Source organism: Papio anubis, chromosome 3, assembly GCF_008728515.1.
Source record: "Papio anubis isolate 15944 chromosome 3, Panubis1.0, whole genome shotgun sequence".
Taxonomy (NCBI): Eukaryota; Metazoa; Chordata; class Mammalia; order Primates; family Cercopithecidae; genus Papio; species Papio anubis.
This window is the reverse complement of record NC_044978.1, coordinates 137,402,154-137,424,785: the sequence shown is the minus strand read 5'-3', so window position 1 is coordinate 137,424,785 and position 22,632 is coordinate 137,402,154. Positions and strand designations below refer to the sequence as shown.

Below are 22,632 nucleotides of genomic sequence, written 5' to 3'. Positions count from 1 at the left end.
GCTCTGAAATTGAGGCGTAATTATCAACCTACCAGCAAAAAGTCCAGGACAGATGGATTCACAGCTAGATTCCTAAAAGTACAAGGAGGAGCTGGTGCCATTCCTTCTGAAACTGGCCAACAATAGAAAAAGAAGAGTCCTCCTAACTCATTTTATAGAACCAACATCATCCTGATACCATAGCCTGGCAGAGACACAACAAAAAGAAATTTTAGACCAATATCACAGTGAACATCAGTGCAAAAATCCTCAATAAAATATGTAAAACCGGATTCAGCAGCATCAAAAGCTTATCACCATGATCAAAGTGGAGCTGCATCCCTGGGATGCAAGGCTGGTTCAACATTAGCGTCAATAAACATAATCCAGCATATAAAGCAAGACCAGACGAGAACCACATGATTATCTCAATAGATGCAGAAAAGGCTTTTTGACAAAATTCAGCAGCATACATGCTAAAACGCTCCAATAAATTCGGTATTGGTGGTACCTCAAATGTGAAACTGTTATGGCAAACCCACAGCCGATATCATACTGAATGGGCAAAAAGCTGGAAAAATTCGCTGAAAACTGGCACAAGGTGGGGATGCCCTCTCTCACCACTCCTATTCAACATAGTGTTGGAAGTTCTGGCTAGGAACGGAAATCAGGCAAAGAGAAAGAAATCAAGGGTATTCAGTTAGGAAAAGAAGAATCAAATTGTCCCTCTTTGCAGATGACCTTGATTGTATATTTAAAGAAAACCCGTATCTGCTTTGGCAAAATCTCCTTAAGCTGATAAGCAACCAACCAAAGTCTCAGGATACAAAATTAATGTGCAAAATCACAAGCATTCTTATACACCAGTGAACAACACAAGAGCCAAATCATGAATGAACTTCCATTCACAGTGCTTCAAAGAGGGCAAATACCTAGGAATCCCAACTTACAAGGGATGTAAGGACCTCTTCAAGGAGAACTACAAACCACTATAGGTGAAGTGAGACTAAACAAATGGGAAGAGCCTTGCAGCCATGGATAGGAAAGAAGTCAATATCGTGAAAATGGCCATACTGCCCAAGGGTTATTTATAGGATTCAATGCTATCCCCATCAAAACACAACGGTTTCTTCACAGGAGTGGAAAAAACTGCTTTAAAAGTTCATATGGAACCAAAAAGGCCATCTCAAGACAATCCTAAGTCAAAGAACAAGCTGGAGGCATCCGCTACCTGACTTCAAACTATACTACAAGGCTACAATGTAAAAGCAGCATGGTACTGTTGCAAAGGAAACAAGAGATATGAGCCAATGGAACAGAGACAGAGTCCTCGAAATAATACCACACATGTACAGCCATCTGATCTTTGACAACCTGAGGAAAACAAAAATGGGGAAATGATTCCTATTTAATAAATGGTGCCGAGGAAAATTGGCTAGCCATAAGTAGAAAAGCTGAAACTGGATCCTTCCTTACTCCTTATAAAAATTAATTCAAGATGGATTAGAGACTTAAATGTTGAACCCTAATATAAAAATCTAGAGAGAAACCTAGGTGGTACCATTCAGGACATAGGCATGGGCAAAAGACTTCATGTCTAAAACACCAAAAGCAATGGCAGCAAAGCCAAAATTGACAAATGGGATCTCATTAAACTAAAAAGGCTTCTGCACAGCGAAAACTACCATCGGAAGTGAACAGGCAACCTACAGAATGGGAAGCAAATCTACTCATCTGACAAAGGGGCTAATATCCAGAACCTACAAAGGAACTCAAACAAATTTACAGAAAAAATAAACAACCCATCAAAAAAAGTGGGCAAAGGATATGAACAGACATTTTCTCAAAGACATTCATACAGCCAACAGACACATGAAAAATGCTCATCATCACTGGCCATCAGAGAAATGCAAATCAAGGAAACCACAATGAGATACCCATCTCACACCAGTTAGAATGGCGATCATTAAAAGTCAGGAAACAACAGGTGCTGGAGGATGTGGAGAAATAGAACACTTTTACACTGTTGGTGGGATTGTAAACTAGTTCAAGCATTATGGAAAACAGTATGGCGATTCCTCCAAGGATCTAGAACTAGATGTACCATATATTAGCCATCCCATTACTGGGTATATACCCAAAAAAGGATTATAAATCATGCTGCTATGCATACACGTAATACTGCATTATGTTTATTGCGGCACTATTCTAATAACAAAGACATGGAATGGCAAATGTCCATCAGTGACGGACTGGATTAAGAAAATGTAGCACATATATACACCATGGAATACTATGCAGCCATAAAAAAGGATGAGTTTGTGTCCTTTGTAGGGACATGGATGCAGCTGGAAACCATCATTCTTAACCAAACTATCACGGAACAAGAAAACCAAGCACGCGTAGTACCACTCATAGGTGGGAACTGAACAATGAGATCACTTGGACTCGGGAAGGGGAACATCACACACCGGGGCCTATCATGGGGAGGGGGGATGGGGGAGGGATTGCACTGGGAGTTATACCTGATGTAAATGACAAGTTGAAGGGTGCTGACGAGTTGATGGGTGCAGCACAGCAACATGGCACAAGTATACATATGTAACAAACCTGCACATTATGCACATGTACCCTAGAACTTAAAGTATAATAATTAAAAAAAAAAAAAAAAACAATGAAAAAATACTCATTTGCATAATGCTAAATGGGAAGAAAATATACAAAGCTATCCACAGTGTGTACATGTTTAAAATTGAAAAAATAATAGCAGCAAATATTCATATGGAACTTAGTATGTGCTGGGTACTTAAACATTTTTTTTGTGTGTTCATGCTCAATGTTTTATGAGTTTGGGACCTCAAGTACCTCAAATTTTATAGGTAAGGGAACCTAGTTAAGTTTAGCTAGTGGTAGACACTAAAATATTAGCAAGTAACTTTTTGATGGAAGAATTGTTTATGATTTTGCTGTTAATTTTTGTTTTCCATATTTTCTGTTTTTTGTCATTAAATATAGAATACTTTTTTCAATAGTACTTGTGGATAATGAGTCTGAAGCTGGAGAGAGAGGCTAGGTTTGGAAATAAAAATTTGTTTATAACTTTCAAGAAAGTAAATGAAGTCATTCAATAAAGTATAGTGAAGGCCAGGGATGAAACTCTGGAAGAAGAGAATCCAATGAAGGAGGTAGAAGGAATAGAGAGGCCGGGCACGGTGGCTCACGCCTGTTATCCCAGCACTTTGGGAGGCCAAGGTGGGCAGACCACCCGAAGTCAGGAGTTCGAGATCAGCCTGACAAACATGGCAAAACCCTGTCTCTACTAAAAATACAAAATTAGCCGGGCATGGTGGTGCATGCCTGTAATCCCAGCTACTCGGGAGGCTGAGGCAGGAGAATCACTTGAACCCAGGAGATGGAGGTTGCAGTGAGCCAAGATCACACCATTGCTCTCCAGTCGGGGCAACAAGAGTGAAACTCTGTCTCAAATAAACAAACAAACAAAGGAATAGAGAGGTCAGAATCAGAAGATGTTGGAAGATGCCAGAGAGGACAGGGCTTCTAGGAGTAAATTGCCAGTGGATTCCAATCGAGGTGAGAGGTTCAGGAAGGTAAGGCCTGAAAATATGCATTTCATTTGTCATGTAGAAGATCATGAAGATATTTTGAAAAGCAATTTGTTTGAAGAAGAGAAAATAGAAGCCAAATATCAGTGATTTGAGGATAAAAATAAATGACAAAGTGAAGACAATTGAAGAGTCTGAGACACTTACATGCGAAAAGAATTGGTAGAACAAAGGCGATTTAGAGCCAAAGATTGTTTTTTACCTTGAACATATTTTCAGGTTAGAGGAAAAAGCAAATAAAAATAACAAAAAGCTTACTTTATGCCTGTCATCATCCTTATCACTTTACATTCATTACCTCATTTAGTTTTTCTTTCTTTCTTTTTTTTTTTTGGTATTGTTATTGTCATTTGCAAAGGAGAGAACTGAAACTTGAGGGTAGAGTAGATAAATAATGTGAAAGTATATAATATAGTTCACATAACTTGAGTTAGAATATTGTGAAATTTTCTAAAATATTGATTTGATTATGGAAGTCAATCTACCTGTTTTTTATATCTTTGAATTTGCAAATGACTCTGTCAATCTCTCTCTAAACTTCCAGAGACAAGTAATAAATCTATTTTCAGAAGTAAACTATGTAACACATCTTTGAAATATTTACTCATTGTTTAGTCTAAAAACAATGCAGTTTCCAGCTTCCAAGAGGAAAAAAGTTTGAGATTACAAAGCTAGTAAGAAGGACTGAAATTTGAATCCAATGCCATCTGGTGCTGAAGTTCATATTCTGGACCATTAATTGAGACTGCCTCCATCAGTATATGGGTACGCTTGTGTGTACACAGCAAAGTGCAGAAACTGCATGGTTGATAAAGAACTTGGGCTACTCTTAGTCTTTGACATGGTCGTGTCAAAATCTCTCTCTCAATGTGTGTGCGTGTGTGTTTCTTTCTCTTTCTCTCTTTCTACTATACCTAAAAAATGTTTTATATCTATAATAAATCTAATTATACTTTCTCTTTTTTTCCTAGCCACACTTCAACTTTCATCAGCATATTGAAGGAATCACAGTTTTAGCACAAAGATTAAAGTGAAAATATTTGAAATCTAATCTGACTTTCCCTTACCTAACTAAAGCTGACACGACCCCAAATACAGCTGCTATTAACTCTCCTCCAAGAGCTTTCTGCTCATTCCAGGAAGGAGATCAACTACACATTGACACCCTAGCCACACTTCCCTTCCCCTTTCTAAGTTGCTATACCAATCTTTACCTCTGGGTATTCAGGAAACTACTCATTATTGAGTAACTTCACATGCATGTGTAGATTAACCTTTTCTTTTCACCTATTAATCTGTCTATTATCAGTTAATTCACAGGCCCCTAAATGTAGTAACCTAAGTGAGTAGAGGAAATGTTTTCCTCCCAATGGTATTAAGTCATTTTCCCAAGCAAAGAGTCTCCTCCCTAAAAGATGTGGAGAGAACAAGATACGTAATTATTTTGCTACCCCTACTCTATACTCTTTGTAGACACTACCCTGACTATTTCAGTCACTGGCCTGGCTGATCTAAGGTTTTAAGAATAAGGTGACAGGTTTTCTATTTCTAGTGAGATGAATGCTTTCTGAGGGATGTACCCTTTTCTTTTGATTTTATTACGAAGCGCAGTGGGAAACTTGAAAGAAAAGATCTCCTGCATAGAGGGCAGAGACATAAGAGGAGAAAGCAGAAAGGTGCTCATATTGAAAAGCAAGAAACAAATCTGCAGGGATTTACAAAAGAATGTGAAGACATCTGAACTTAAAGCTACAAAGGCTTTAAGTTTCTGTGTTTCACAATAAGTATATAAAGGAATATTACTACATATTATTAAGATTAATAATAAGGCACATAAAAATGACCTCTGTGCCAGCTCTTATCAGAAGGACTGTGGAACCAGACTGTATTACTGAATTATTAGCACATATATACAGAAATTAAAGGGAGATTCCTGTATTTTACTGGAAAACATAAAGATGCATATTTCTATTGCTATATTTTATTGCATAATAAATTGAAAAGCTTGACCTAAAATCAGCCCTTACACTTACCCTGCCTATAAGATTCTGCTTTCCTGCCTAGAGGAAACAAATGTCACTTGCGAGTGATTTAAAAAAAAAAAAAAAAAAGAGCATTGCTCCTATTTATTATTGTGTTTCTCAGCATGTGTTCCAGGAGTGTCACCGAATGTAATATCACATGTATCAAAATGCATCTTAATTCCTGAGACTGATAACCAAAGATCACTCTTAAAATTATGCAAGTATTCATAAAACAAAGGAAGGATAATTTTCAAACCCTTTGTTTTTGATGAGTGATCTTCTAAAAAATTGTCCTTCACTTTTAAAAAAGTGAAAGACCTTGCTTTCAAATGCTAATCAGCTGCTTCTTTTTTTCCCCGTTAGACTTCAGACTACTGGGCCTCAATACTGCATTTTCTTGAGCGCTTTACTGACCATGGTCTTGGAGATTACATTTGGCTCAGAACACCATAGTAGCTTGTTATTTTTAATTGGATTGCAAAGTACATTACTCTACATAAGAATCACTGGGAAAATATTTAGTCTGAATATTTTGTTTTCCCAATTCAAAAATCATACCACTAGCAATGGTTACAAATAAAAATGAAGAAGAAGAAGGAGAAGGAGGAGGAGGAGAAGATGGAGGAAGAAGAGGAGGAGGAGGAGGAGGAGGAGGAGGAGGAGAAGGAGCAGGAAGAAGAGGAGGAGGAAGGAAGAGATCTTCCAAACATGAAAAAAAAAAATTCTGAAAAATTGTAAAGTTCATTTGCTCATGCTAACTTCCATCACCTAGAGAACCTGAAATTTCTTGCTGAACAATTTTCAACATTCAAGAATCACAAATTCAGTTTCAAGCATTATGGACTTTTTTGGTTTTAGCCAGGTTAACATAATACTTGGAAGTTTACCTGGAGATGCTGTGAAAATAACACCTTAAAACCAAAACCTCTGTATTTTGACTGATCACTAAAAATCCCAAGGAATATATTACCAAAAAGTACACAATTACCTTCCTTCCATTGATCAACTTTTCCATTTCTGGGACCTCCATACAGTATGATGGGTCTCCCCTTGATTATCTTCCCACCTCCCAGAAGGAGCTGAATTTTAATAGTATGTTCACTATTCCAGAAGCTGACAGATGAGTAAACAAGAACCAAATTTGGATGCTTTTTGGAGACATCTCTTCTCATTTCAGACTCCCCTAGAGTACCATGTAATGCAGTGGATAGTGATTTGATCAATGCTTCTCTATGGGTCAAAATCTCTTACTGTGCCTTTGAAAGAATCCAAGTTCCAGTTAGGGACTTACTTTTCTCTTTGGTAAGGCTGCCATCGAAGACTGCAGCATTTTGGGACTGACTGGAAAAGCATATGTGATTTGTCAAAATTTATTTTCTTTTGTGAACTGAAATCCATCATGACGTTGCAACTTTAAGGTTGCTTTTCTCTACTCAGCAGGAAGATTTCCAAAATGTAAACAAGAAAACTTTCTGTGAGGTTTTTTCATCTGTTTACCCAATGCTAATTTATGTCAGCTATGAAACAACAAGAATATCAACATGCTCTTGGAGCTCAGAAGGGGAAGATGAGCGTGCATCTTCGTAATAAAAAGCTGGACATTTTGGGAGGTCAGGGAAACATGCAAAATACTGAAATAGCAAGGTGTGTGGGAATATTCTAATTTATATCTATATAGATATTTAGATATTCACCTAAATTTCTATCCATTACTATACAACTCAAAGATAAATACATACTTTCCGCGTTTTCTTTTGAATTCTTGGTACAGCACGATCTCCCCAAATGAAACCTTTCTCAAAAGTCTCTACATCATGTTTGAGCTCTGGTGATTGCTCTGATTTCTGTCATTCTTTGCCCACGCTTGTAGAATTTCTCTCTAGCATTGATGGTCTAGTACTCAGGCAAGATTCACATTTCTGCAAATATTTTCCTGCACAGCTTCCTCTCATTTACAACATATCTCAAAAATGAGATAATATGTGCCAACCATATCAGCTTTCTCACCCTCTGATCTCTACTTCGTAAACTAAGTGAGGCTGACAAGTTCTGTTTTGGATCCATATCTTCATGTCTCCAGTATGGAAATTGCCAGCAGCCAGGAAGCTGGGATAATTGTTGGGATCATTTAGTTGTTTCCAATCTTTTAGGTATCAAAGTCTATTTCTGCCAATTGACCAATGTCTGAAAAGGTTTTTCCACACTTGGCTCAGTTTTATAGCTCTTTGTGGCAGGAAATTAGTCCAGTCCTTGTTAGAACCATTATGGCTGGGAGTACATTAGATAAGGATTCAATGCTTATTTTTAGCATATTTGTAACTTGAAGAAGTTATTTAATAACTCTATCCTTGCCATATCAACAAAATGCAAAAAAATTAATAATCTTAAAGGTTCAGTAAAGACTAGAGAAAATACTAACCATGAGATTTATTAATAAGCTAGCTGGTAATGCTATCTGTAAGCTTTAAGTTACTAATGTGTTCCTTTGAAACTCTGAAATGTAAAATCTATTTCAGTAGCATCTCTCAAGTTTTTACATTTATATTCCTGTTTATTTCTAAGGAATTTTATGTAGAACTGGTTTTGTCTTGTTGTGACTATGTTGAAACTACTGCATTGTCAAAAGATGACTTAAAGCTTCAAGGACACCTTAACATTATGTTTTCATTCAGATGGAGAGATACTTCTGAAAGTATATAACATAGTTCACATAACTTCAGTTATAATATTGTGAAATGTTCTAAACAAATATTGATTTGATTATGGAAGTCAATCTACCTACTGTTTTTGTTTCTTTGAATTTGCAAATTACTCTGTCAATCTCTCTCTAAACTTCCAGAGACAAGTAGTGGATCTGTCTCTAGAAGTAAATTAGATAACACGTCTGAAATATTTACTCATTGTTTAGTCTAAGAATTCAAGTTCCAGCTTCCAAGAGGAGAAAAGCAGGGTCATGCATAGCTACCGCATATGCAATAGTGATACTCACACACGTCTATGTGACAGCTATCATTTCAAGAATTGGTGTGATGCAAAAGAATAAGAAATTTTCAAGCCATTGTCATGCATCAATTCTTATGATGATTTTATTCAGTCAGCACTGAAGTGAACACATATGCTAGGGTTGCTCTAAATTACATCGTTTGCCTAGGCCATTTTTCTTTAAGTGCCTGTTTATAAAAATCATATTTTCCCACATTCACATGAGTACAATCAGAAGAGACAAAACAAAATATGTATACAACACAGAGCTATGTCTACTGATTATACTGTTTCAATAATAAAAATGAGTACTCTTTTACCTAAACTTTACACTGGATCAGAGTTGTAACAATGTTATTTTTAACTTGATGAATATTATTTATATCATACAATGTTACCTTCATAGTCACAGAGAAATTTCTTACTGAATTGTTTAAAGGAACTCTTAAAAAAGAAAATACATTACACATAGGCTGCTGGAATTTTCTGTATTTCAATTTCACATACTTCAGATAATATTTGAGTTTACTTTTAGGATACTTTAAATTCTTGATAGAATATCATACCTACATACTTTTGCATATACTCTTTCTAATGCTGGACATCCCTTCCCTCTTATCTGTGCTTTGATAATCCCTGCTCATCTTTCAAGATGAATTTAAGTATCATCCTTTAAGCCTTGCTCACTGCCTTACCCATAACTTAAATACTTCTTTCACGCTCTTCCTTAACAGTCTGTGCATAAGAAGAATGGACACATATCACACTTTTTATTTGCCAAGTTCTGTTAGAAGGTCTTTGTTCTTTCCAGGTACTAGTTATTTGAATTTTTATATTTGTGAGCTTTATGAGGTAGGTAATTTATATTTTCTCCATTGTACAGATGAAGAAACAGAACCATAGAGTTTAAATACTTGGCCTGCATTCACAGGTAGGAGAGGTGGGGATTTAAACATAGGCAGTCTAGGGAACCAGACTCTTTCTTTCTTAAAGAGTAGCTCTATTCAGATGTAATTCATATAATATACAATTCAGCCATCCAAAGCGCACAATCCAATAGCTTTAGTATATTCACAAATATGTGCAATCATCATTGCAGTCAGTTTTATAACTTTGTTATCAGCTCCCACTCAAAAATGCTGCTCTTGTTAGCTGTCATATCCCAATCTCCAAATCTTTCCCAGACCTAGGCAATCACTCATTAGTTAGTTTCTGCCCCCATAAGTTCTTATAGACTTGTCTATTCTGAACATTTCATAGAAATGAATTCATATCATACATGATCCTCTGTGACTGACTTCTTTCCCTTAGCATGCATTCAAGGTTCATCCATGTTGTACACTGTTATCAATGTGTAATTTCATTCTATTGCCAAATAGTATTCCATTTTATGGTATACTACATTTTACATATCCATGCACCAGTTGATTCTGTTTTTGGCTGCAATCAACCACGTTTCTATGAACATTTGAGTACAAGTTTCCATATGGACATATCTTTTCATTTCTCTTGTGTTTATATATACAGTGGAATTGGTACATCATGTAGTGACTCTATTTTTAACCATTTGAGGAACTGCCGGACTGTTTTCTGAAGCAGTTGTACCATTTTACATTCCTACCAGCAATGTATCAGCATTCTGATCTTTCCACATCCTTGCCAACCCTTGTTATTATCTGTCGTTTTCAATGTAGCCATCCTGGTGGGCTTGTAGTCATAGCTCATTGTGGTTTTGATTTGCATTTCCTTGATGGAAAACTATGCTGAGCATCTCTTCATTTGCTTACTGACTGTTTATATAAATATATCTTCATTGCAGAACTGTTCAGATCTTTGCTCATTTTAATTTTGCTTATATTTCTTCTTCATATTGAGTTATAATATTTTTGTATATGCTAAATATCATTTATGAGATATATGATTTGCAATTATTTCCAGAGAATGTAAACTTTTTTGTTAGTGTTGTTTTTTGTTTATTTCTTTTTTCATTTTTGACATCTCTGCTTATTTTGCTGGGGAGTGGGTCCACGGAACTCCTCATTTGCCACCCCAGAAGTGAAACTGCTCCAGGAACTGTGTTCTTAACCACAATGCTATCCTGTGTACTTCCATTGTGGGATTATTGCATGGCACTTATCATATTTTATTGTGACTTTAAGTTTATTTTAGATATCATCCCCTGGAAATTTCCTCAGCCAGAGTTGTCATTCTTGCCTGGAGCCCTGAACCAAACTTTATCATTTATTAACTCCTCCAAAGGAGCCCTCTTAAGACATTGCTGTGGGAGCCACCAGAGCTTGCTGTCAGCTCCCTTTCCAGCTCCTTGCTGTGAGGGCTTGCACAGTGGAGTCTCTTGTCAAGTTTACTTACCCAACCCCTAACCTTGCCTCCAGGTTCAAGAGGCTGAAATGCTGAGACCTCAGAAAAGCTTGAACTTTGAGGGAGCGATGAAAATTCTGAAAGTCTCTAAGTAGCAACCACTTAGACAATATCCTTAGCAAAAATATTAAGGACAATGACATTCTAGAACTATCACTGGAGGCATTTGTTTAGTTATATATTAAAATATAGAATGTATTTAAAGCTAGCCTGGGATCAAACACAATTTGTATGAGACAATATAATTAATATATAAACTTTTAAATATTTTTGAAAATCATAATTCAGGGTGCTTTTGTTTTTGGTGCTAGGGGTTTTTGTGCATTTTTCCTCTAGGAAGTCCCAGTTTCACTGGCAGAAGAGTTCCTCTGGTCCTCATTAGCAGGTTTTCAAATTGAAGTAACAGTGACCGGGCCTAAAACTCATTGTTCTGCAGTTTATATTTGTTTGTCTGCCTTAGAATCCTCCAGACAATCTCCCACAAAAATCTGAAGCTAGATGACAATGAATAATTAGACTTTTATGATCACCCGTGCTTTTTTTTTCTTTACTGAGTTTACCCATCATAGTTTAACTGCAGAGATAATGTATGTAGAAGCACTGTTCATTTTGCTACCTGCCTTCACATAGTTTCATCCAGTTAATATAGTAGTAACCCTTTGTGATTGGTTTTATTATTCCTCTTTTACAGATAGAAAAATTGAAGTTCAGAATAGCTTCTTGGTTTCCATTAATTCAAAGATCAATTAAGCAGAAAAACTGGTACAATACTAAAAGTCATACCTTTCGACCACAAGTTCGGTGCTTTTTGCAGTGTATGCCAAAGCTTCTTAGTATAGGTGTGTTAAATAGAGGAGACTTGGTGAAATAAAGGCAACAAAATTGTTTGAAGTACTTTGAATGAAAAATGAATTACATATTATTTATTCTTTTGTTAAAGGTATATTAAGAGGAAATTAAGTACATTGCTTCACTTCACACTGATGTATATAAATAACTAAATCTAATCTTCATAGTTTTGTGGGGTTTTTTTGTATTTGTACAAATGAAGACTCTGGTGCCTATATATCAGTCACAATGTCCCTCAAAAAAAAAAAAAAAAAAAAAGCAATTCCAAAAGGTGAGACTAATATGGATATTTTTTAGGAGAAAGAAATTACTCAAAATGATAACTCAGTAGGCAGCTGTCTGCTGAAGCCAGGCAAACAATCCTTCCTTAGGTGAGTTGCTTAGAAAAACCTACTATTCTCTCAATACATATTTTGGATATTGCTTTGTGGTAATGGTTTAAGATAAGCTATCTCTGTGTGTTTCCTATTTCTGTGTATATACTTCTATGATTGAGGCAACAGTTTTAATTTAGACAGTAATTTTTCTCATTGCTATTACTGTCCTATGTGTTCTAATTGGTATATTTCCTGCTGTCTTTTCTTTTGGAGTTATTCTTTAAAATAGTTATTCTCTTTGTGTGGCTTTTTGCCCAGTGATTTTGAATTTCCAGGAATATCCATTAACTTAATTTGTAAAAATATCATACATTATTAAATCTAAAATGTTTCCTATTGTAAGATGTGCAACTATTTTACACATCACTAATAAAGACAAACATGATGCTAATTATAATTGCAAATAGAAGTTGAAGGATGCATCCTAATTTTAGAGATATTAAATTATGAAAAACTATGTTTTTTTAATTTATAAAATACAGAAAAATCACTATCACAGTCTTTACCATAGACTTCCAGTCATATATTTATGCATGAATTCAATTTATATATTGAATTATTTTAATGGTAATTCTAGGCAAATGAATGCTGTATTGTGTATTTAATGGAGAAAAACTGCACTGCAGTTTTTCAAGACTATTTTGAGAGCTTTAGAAGATATCTTGCAAGAATCAAACTCCCTGGATGGGTGCGGTGGTTCGTACCTGTAATCCTGACACTTTGGGAGGATTACTTGAGACCAGGAGTTCAAGAGCAGCTTGGGCAACATAGCGAGCCCCTGTCTGTGCAAAAAATAAATTAACCAGGCATGGTGGCATGCACCTGTAGTCCCAGCTACTCAGGAGGCTGAGGTGGGAGGATTTATTGAGCCCAGGAGTTTGAAGCTTCAGTGAGCCATGATCATGCCACTGTACGCCAGCCTGGGTGATGGAGTGAGACCCTGTCTCAATAAAAACAAACAACAAACATCTCTCTAAAGTCAGGATCTTTGACTGCTTATGTGAATTCATGAGTGAATGTATGTTCATTAGGGAGGTCACATGTCTGTTTTAAGGCCAATCAAAGCAGGTAAATAAGAATTACTAATCGGTGAGCTACTCCCAAATGCCAATTTATGGTTCTCAGATATCTTATACTTGTTGCAGCATAGCTCCTCATGCCTTGCTTTTCATTTATAACTAATTCCTTTCCATTTTATTATCATAAATATTATGATTATATTTATAACTCAGTGATGTTTCCAATAGTGTTTTTGTGAATTACCATGAAAACAATTGAGTGACTTAATTGGTCATTTATCGGTCTCTACATTGTACAACTCAAGAAGTTAAAAGGGGGAAAATCTTCATAATTGCTTTGTAGTGATACACTTGGACCACTTGGTAAGAAGTAAAGATCAGTGGACAAATTATGGAAACAAAGAGATTAGAAGAGACACCAAGCAGTAGAGCCTGCTTTTATTCTCACTCTTTTTTTTCCTCCATTTCTAAGACATATTTCGGTGGCTTTGGTGATGGTTGAATAGAAAGAAATCTATATATGAAGCAATTTAGGAAAATTATCCTAAGTTATCAATCCAACATATGCAATCCTCACATCTCAATAATTATACCAAATTTCATTTATACCTAACATGAGTCCGTTCTGATTCAGAAGGCAGAATATCAGAGTGGCTGAGGACATGGCTTGTGGAACCAGGATCTCTGAACTTGAAATTTATGTCTGGATTCTGCTAGCTTATGGAGATGAACATTTAGTTAACTCTTATGTACCCTATTTTCACCCTTATAATGAAATTAATACCTCTCATATTAAATTTTATAAGAATTAAATAAGTTAATATATATAACTTTCTTATAATAGGTCCTACCAAATGGTAGATGGTGCTGGTTTTTCCCTGTTTTTCTTCTGGATTCACTGGGGGCTTCACTGCCTTGCTCTGTGTCCTGAAAGACTAACTTTCATTTTCTTCCTTATTTAGGCTCCCATGACCTCTAACTTCTGGTTGGATTTGCAGTTGGAGACCATGAAAAGAGATAGACAAGAGGAGTGAGATCAGGGTATCCCTTCTTCCCAGTTTCTCATAGCCTGATTTTGGTATTGGCAGTGATTCTCTTTCCTTTTCTGCACTGTAGCTCACTGCTACTGTGAATGGGGATCTCTCTACCTGGCTCTATCTCTTGCTTTGTCTGATAATACTGCTTCCTCCCCATGCCTTATCAGTCTTCATGCAAGCCAAGGCTTTCTGTGCATCTAGGTCCTGGTGATTCAGCACTCCTTGTTGATTCCTTTAACACTATTTACAACTTCATCAATAATACCTCTATTTCATTAATACCTTCAATGAACCATTTGAGAGCACCACTTATTTGCCCGTGGGATCACAATCAGTAGAGTGCCAAATTGTGTAGTTTAAAATAAATATGAAGTTATTTCCTTCAAGTCAATAAAGCAGCAACAGTCATAAGAATGGGAATTTCAAAACTTTGGTAAGGAAAATCAATTTTATTAACCTGGTGTAACTGATAATATAAAATTTCTTAAGAAAAGAGGGAGTGGGTAGAGCTGAGACTAGATTTCAGTTTCAATAGAAGAAAGGAGGAAATACCTTCTTCCAGGGTCTGTACACAATGGTCCTTTCCCTCTTCTCTTCTGGAAAGTGTTGGACGTAAATACTTAGAATATAAGAGGGTGGAAGGTTGTGTTTAGGTGACAATATCTAGTTGAGTATAGATCAAATCCTAGTTTCAGTGTTTAGTGAGGTAAAGCATGAAGACTTGGGAGTTGCTGGGTGGGGTGAGGGGAGAGTGGTTCTCAGTGTTGAGTAGAAGAAGCTTATAAGGCTGTATAACTAAGAGCTAGACCTGAAAAGGCACTTGTAGAAAATAAATAAGAAGGCAATGACTGGTTTCCATTCTCACAGTAGTTACAGAATGACACAGGAAGTATGCAAAATTCTTAAATACAATGATTGTATATTGTAGTAATGTAGTAAGTGTAACAACCTGTTACTCAACTGGCACCCAACTGATAAGTCCATCATAGAAGACTTGAAAAAAAAAACCACACTGCTTCCATATCTCCAGTCACAAAACCATATTCAATATGTGTGCAGGGCTAAGTTTGCAGGAAATAGAGATTAAGAGTCATGAAGGTGAACCTGGGGCATGCAAGCATTAACATTGTGTGAGGTGCTACTACCTCATGAACAAAAGAGTAATTGTTTTATTCAGCCTGGAAATGAATTTAACATAATTATGCCTACAAGCCTTCCCAATAAAACTCAGACTTAAGCATTTTCAACTCTCAAGTCAAACAAAATTCTATAGACACTTCAATTCTCACACTTATCACAGTAGGACTGAAGACAGTATAATGTATCATTAAGAGGGAAGGGGTTAAGGTCTAGAATCTGACTTCCTGAATTCAAATCCTAACTCTGCTACTTCCTATCTGTAAAACCACAAGGCTCAGGTAATACTTACCAGAGCAGTTACCACACATAGAACCACTACATGCGTGTTATTCTTCAATTTCTTGTTGGTTCATATATTTATGAACATTTTACAGATAATAAGTAGCAGAGTTAGGATTCAAATTCAGGAAGTCTGATTCTAGACCTTAACCCCTTCCCTCTTAATGATACATTATACATATTTCAACTTCTGGATGTCTCCGTTTCCTCTTGAGGTCAGAATATTACCTATTTCCTTCTTGAGGTCAGAATATTACCTATTTCTTGGGAATATTGTGAGGACAACATAAGACAATACATGCAAAAGACATAGTAGAGTAGCTTGCACATAGTTAATACAGTTAGCACTCCATATCCACAGGTTCTGTATCCGCAGACTCAACTCCATAGATTCAACAAACTGAGGCTCAAAAATATTAGGAAAAAAAAATAAAAATAAGAAAAATAAAAATAATATACAATTTAGTAGAGCCACTACTTACATAGCAGTTACACTGTATTAGGTATTAAGAATAATCTAAAATGCTTTAAAGCATATGAGAGGAGGTACGTAGGTTATATGCAAATACTATATCATTTTATATCAGAACTTGAGCATTTACAGATTTTGGTATGGGGGCTTCCTGGAACCAATGCCTTACAGACACCAAGGGTCAAACATATTTAGTAAATCTGAACTGTTTTTCTCTATGTGCATCAAGATTCTATGAATACTTTGAGGACAAGGTCTATATATTATTTATCTTATATCCATTACAGAGTCTATCATATAGTAAGTACGAAATAAATATTTGCTTAAAACTGATTGAGGTTAATTGGACTTAAAGATTTGTTTTCTTTTCTCAAAGAAAAACAAAGCACATATACTGTCTTTCATTGTAATCATCACTGGAGTTTTCATGTTAATCACTGGAGGAAAGACTATTAATAGTTTGCTGTACTTTAAATGTCTGTCTTTTTTTAATATTAGTGCATCAATGTAAATACATATCTACACCCTTAGGTACATACAGAAGCAAATTCACATTTAAGTTGTGAAATAATTATTTACCAAAAGCAATTAAGCCCTTTTAAAATAATAACTAGGAATAATTTATGGGCCACAAAAAAGAAGAATAGGTTACTCACTTGAATGTCCTTTCATAGAAAATATTCACAAATCCACTTTTTTGACAATAAAATTACATTGTATATATTTAATTTGTAATAAACAATATACATTGTTTATTATAAAGGGTAGCAATTGGTGTTATAAACTTTGATGAACATTCAATTAGCATCAACATATCAAAAAGTCCTCCTTTCCTATTTACTAGTTCTTCAGTTTACTTAGCCCATAGGAAAATCTTTTTCAAAATTAACAATAAGTAGACTTTTCTGAAGAAAAATAAAGTAGTAACTATGGACTATTATGTTTTGACCACAGGCTATAAACTAGCACATGGTGAAACACATTGGAATAGCAAAGGAGAATGTTTGCCTTCGTGGTTTATGGCTATTTAGACAGAGCCCATTTGAATATTTTACTGTTTAAGAATATTTCTATTAACATCTTGTTGTATGTATCTATTAGGAGAGAAAACAGTAATGTATACAATTATGATAACAGTTACCATTTATTGATTTTTAAAAAAGTAAATGAAATTGTAACAGGCCTTTCCCAGGTATAGGTAGACTCTCCTTATCCATGTTTTCTCTTTCACCAGTTTCAGTTGTCCCCCAATCAGCCATGGCCCAAAAAATATTAAATGAAAACTTCCAGAAATAAACAATTAGTAAGTTTTGAATTTGCCATTGTTCTAAGTAGCATGATGAAATCTCACACCATCCCACTGACATGCCCTAGATGTGAATCATCCCTTTGTCCAGCATATACACACTCTAGACCCTAGAAGCCCTGTACAATGTGATTATGTTGGAAGAAAACATAAAACTATCCACAGTTTCAGGCATTCACTGGGGGTCTTGGAATGTATCCCCGATAGATAAGGGGAGACTACTGTAATCCTATTCAACATTCACAGAATCACTAGATGATAAACTCTATCAAGACAGAATTTATCTGTCTATTTTATTTATCAGTGTCCTCAGTAATCAGCACTGAGTCTAGAATACAGTTGACAATAGATGCTGATTAAACAACAGCTTCCCTTTGAAGTAGGTTCTCAGGAGAAAAAGATTCTTAGTTTGTTAATATTTCACTATTACAGAACGTACATTTTACAAAATCTACCATTGTTTGGCATGGTCAGGGTTATGTTCATTTATAGTTTCAACGTTCACTATATGTTCTCTATTTATGTTCACTATAGTTTCAATGAAAGAAGGCCTGAGACATACCTTTACTTTATCATGTGTAGAAAACTGTAGAAGGATCGAAATTAAGCCTAAAATGTCTAAGAAAATTCCTAACACATGCACTGTAATTAAAAGTCTGCAAAATTGTGATCCTGATTCATGTAAATTGAAGGCTGTAAAATACGACCATTAAAAAATCTTAGAACATGTATTTAGAATTGTTAAAAGCTCTTTTAAGATTATGTCATCAGTTAATAAAAGAAAGAAATGTAGGATAAAGTAACCTCCAAAAGTCAAAACCACAAGGCTCAGATAATACTCACCAGAACAGTTACCACACGTAGAACCACACCACGCATGTTATTCTCCAATTTCTTGTCAGTCAGTGACCCATTCAGACCTGTGACAGGATTCCAGCACCCAAGCTGAAAGATAAGACAGCTTTGGTCATTTTTCTGTCTGAAGAACAGTCCCATCACCTCTGTACAGCCCTTATGGAGAACTATGTGATAGCTCTTGGAATAATTGGTATAGAAAGAGTACTGCACAGGTTTTCTTTTTAAATAGGAAATGAAGTTATTAGAAATGCCATTTCTTGCATTAAATGTCATCATATGGCACATGACAGTACCCAACGTGCTTTAAGAGGCTCATTGAGGACATTTTACTTAATGAGGAGTTATATATACACCAATCACTAAGTCCCAGTAATGCACTAATTGGAAAAATAATAGCACATATAACTCTAACATAATGTCTATTTTAATGTATCAATTACTGTAAGTTAGATTCTCTAATAGTTTCAATGGTTTTAATTTGATCTTATATGACTTTTACTGGGAAAATAGACACTTTTTTAATATGGTTAGAAGGATAACTGCTTTTATTTGAAAAAAAATCACGTGTATGGCTTTGTTTTCAAAGTATTCATAGCACGTAAAACAATATGATTTGCCTTTTTGTCAGTGTTATCAATTTGCTTGGAATATTTTGGCAGAGCCTTTCTCTTAAAGTCTTGCAATGACTCACTGCTCTTTACTCACCCAAACAGTGGTTCAGTTTTACGCTCTTACGTAGGTCTTATCTCTTGGAATATATAAATCTGAAGGCTACCAGTTTTTAAATTACTGTCTATATATCTGAATGGGATAAAAATTGATGACTCTCCATAAAAAATAAGGAGAGAAGAAAGAGATGATTTGATTTGAATTAGCAGATAACTGTTTATGGAAGAAGGCTGCAGAGAGAGAGAATGTTGTAATGCACATCTTGGGAAGAAATGTCCTATTATTCATCCTGAAACCAGTTCCATGAGCCTTTACATTTAGGAACATATTCTGCATGTGCAAACTTAAAAATGTAACAGATCTTTAGTCATATTCAGAGCTGTTTTGATTAACTGAATGGTCATAGGGGCAAATGGTTATTTATGCTGTTTCCTCCTGATGACTGTGATTTATTTCTTTTTATTGCGGTTTTTCTGTAGCTTCCAAAGTCATCTACATACTGGCTGGCAAGTCTTCCCTACAAATAAACAATTTAGGTGCTTCTTATTAAAACTCAAGTTTCTCTTTGAGCTCCCCAAAAGGTGTTTAATTAAGAAAACTAAAATGTACATAATATATCTTAAGAGAAGGGAATGTCACAGTATAAGCAGCAGAGCCAGCTTTTTCCTTATTAAAATAATTTAGAAAAGGCTGCTAATTGTTGGTTTCAACTGTAAAAGCACATTAAATTCATACAATGATATGTCATTCTTAGTTACATAAAAAGCCTAATTAGAACTTAGATCCAATTAGCAAATCCAAATGTGTTGAAAGTCTAATTATCAGAGACTTTGTGGTCCTCTTGCCAAATTTAAAACTTTTATGAAATTTCTTTTGAGATTTTCTCTTCTGAGGTCAACAAAAGTCTATCTTCAATTGCATTCCCCGATGCGTGCTTTTGCTAATTACTTTCTCAGGAGGATTTTACTTTCCTAGACCAAATAATATTGGTGGAAAAAGTAATCTATAACATTAAGCGAAGAGCTATTCCAATATGCTATCTCCACATATCACAACCATATAACTTAATTTTAAGTTTCACAAATAGCTTTTAGGATATAATCTTGTTCATGGTAAACATGTCTAAGCTGCCAAAGCACACACAGGAATTTCTTTTCTGTCCCCTTTAGATTTGTCTCTTAAGTTTGGTGAAACTATTGTCAGTTTGTGTAAATAAATGACATCTATTAGCACCAACTTGACTGTACCATTTCAGTGTACTGAATAGTCAAAAATATCAGCAACTGGATTAACAGTGAAACTTGAGCCATTTGTTTCAACAATGCTATGGACAAACATTTATAAATATATATTTCCAGTTTCTTCAGAATGATGTTTTCTTTTAAACATAACTGAACATGGTCAATGGTTTTATAATTCTACAGCACTCTAGTATTTGGAGGTTCCACATAACAACAGCAAAAAAGCATTCCAAGTAGGTAGAATAGGTAAATATATCTCATCTTCTGACCTAGGCAGTGACTTAAACATTATTTATACCATGTATAATATTTATTTTCATTAAAAAATTTGTAATATTTAGCTAGACTCTCTCATATGTATTACAAGACAATAATTTCTCTCCATTACTTGACAAAGACTTTTCACCTTTCTGTGTTCTCCTTTTGTTTTTTTCCGTCTGACTCATATGTCCTTTGATAACACCATTTGTACAGTTGTTCTTCTTAATAACAGCAGTCTAGATTTTAGGATTGGTAAGTTCCACTTACTTAACTTAGTTCTTCCTTCAAATGTACAAAGAAACTTTAATGTTTCCTAAATATTAGCTGTGGATGTAAAGAGCTAGGATGCTCAAAGACTGAATTTGGGAGTAAAGAATGTTTAGGATACAGATTATCTGGAAAACTAGAAATAAAGTACATTCTCTTATCACATATCATAACGGGGTATAACTAATAAATTATTAAGGAAATAAAACAATACTTATTTCCTATATTGATTACATTTTTGAATGCTGTTTAATACTTTCTATGTGTCAGCCATGGTGCTGAGCTTTTTATACATGTAAGCTCCACAATGACCATATGAGAAGGTGCTCTTACAATTGTTATTTAATAGGCAAGAAAACTAACGACTTCATTTAGATCACATATTTACTAAGAGGTGAAATCAGTGTTTAATCCAGTTCTTTTTAAAGTCCAGATACAGCATTTTTGATTGAGGTGTTGTTTTATAGCTTATGAATCCTTTTCATAAATGTGATCTATTCGAGTTAGGTAGGAAAGATATTTCTATTTTATAGCAAACGACATTGAGACTGAGAATTGTTAAGTGTTTGGTTTTATATTCCTGGGCTCAAGGGATCCTCCCACCTCAGCCTTCCAAAATGCTGGGATTATAGGTTTAAACCAGAGCACCCAGCCTGTAAATTTCTCATTTTAACATTCCTCAATTTCTGTTCATATCCACTTATCTCCTTGAGGTTCATTTCAAGCTTTTTTGATTATAAAACTTTTTTTTCAATAATAAGCAATAAAGATGAATTAGATTCATAGAGATTCAAATTGAGTTTGTATCTGCAACTGGTAATATTTCTTGTTGCATAGCAAGATTGACAGGCACAGTGATTAATAAAAACTAGGCGAACTTCACTTAGGTTCAAATGTGAGGCTTATCTAACAAGTCCTCTGGTTTCAATGTCTGAATTCTCATTAGTTTGACTTCTCTGGCTATGTGGAGATGGTTGTTTTTGTCTGCTGTGTCTTTGATTTTGTTTCTTTTTTTTTTTTTTTTTAAACAGTGAGTCCAAGACTAGTAAAGATAACACATAAAAAAATCTCATACCATCTATTCAGCTGAGTGCTTCCTAAATAAAAAACAATAAAGGTGGCCCCTGCAGCACATGAGACTTACAGAAAGTCACACCGCTGATGGCAAAACAAGATTCACTATCTTTTGTGGTCTGGCAGTCTGAAGAAAATTTAGAAGGGATAAAAAAAGTAAACCCAATTCAATTTCCTTTCAATTACAATATATTGATTTCCTATAGTATTTTCTGGTTATTGATTTCCTATAGTATTTTCTGTCATTTTAAGACCTTAAAATGCCTAGTGCTTTAATTATTTCCTTCATTGGAGCTTTGGCAATAATACTCTTGTAGCATTATGTTAAAATCAATGTAATATCTTATGTTCTACAAACTGGGTTGATGTATTTGCATGAGCACAGTAGCGTACTCCTAACATTATGTGTACTGATGATCAAGTTTTCAATATTTACTCTTTCTTCCTCAATGTTTCCACTTCTTATTTTCCATGGGCTGTAAGGGATGACTTGTGACTCTTGGGTTTAACATCATTATTTTTCAGTCAGTGTTATAATGTCAAAAAGAGCTGAACTGCTCAATTTTAATTTTATGCTCAATAGTTTGTAGGCTTTAATAACAGGAATCAGGAGAGCTCTTAATTGAATACCAAATGGAATTCTCTCCATTTATTAGCTTGTATTCATATGGAACAAATGAAGCCTGTCTATAGGTCCAATGCTCCAGCTACCGGACACAAAATATCCACTGCACTGAGGGCTGTATGCTACCAGCCACAATGTTTCATTTACTTGAATTCTCAGCTTTCTGACAAA

At 35.2% G+C, this 22,632-nt stretch overlaps 1 protein-coding gene across 1 annotated transcript in view; it reads right to left on the bottom strand.

The window, feature by feature from the left end:
• Positions 1–22,632, bottom strand: part of GRID2 (glutamate ionotropic receptor delta type subunit 2) — a 1,499,636-nt gene that overhangs the window by 353,499 nt on the left and 1,123,505 nt on the right. The window contains exon 9 of the mRNA XM_017959328.3: positions 18,310–18,411. Coding sequence (XP_017814817.1) covers positions 18,310–18,411 — 102 coding nt within the window. The remainder of the gene's footprint in view (positions 1–18,309; positions 18,412–22,632) is intronic.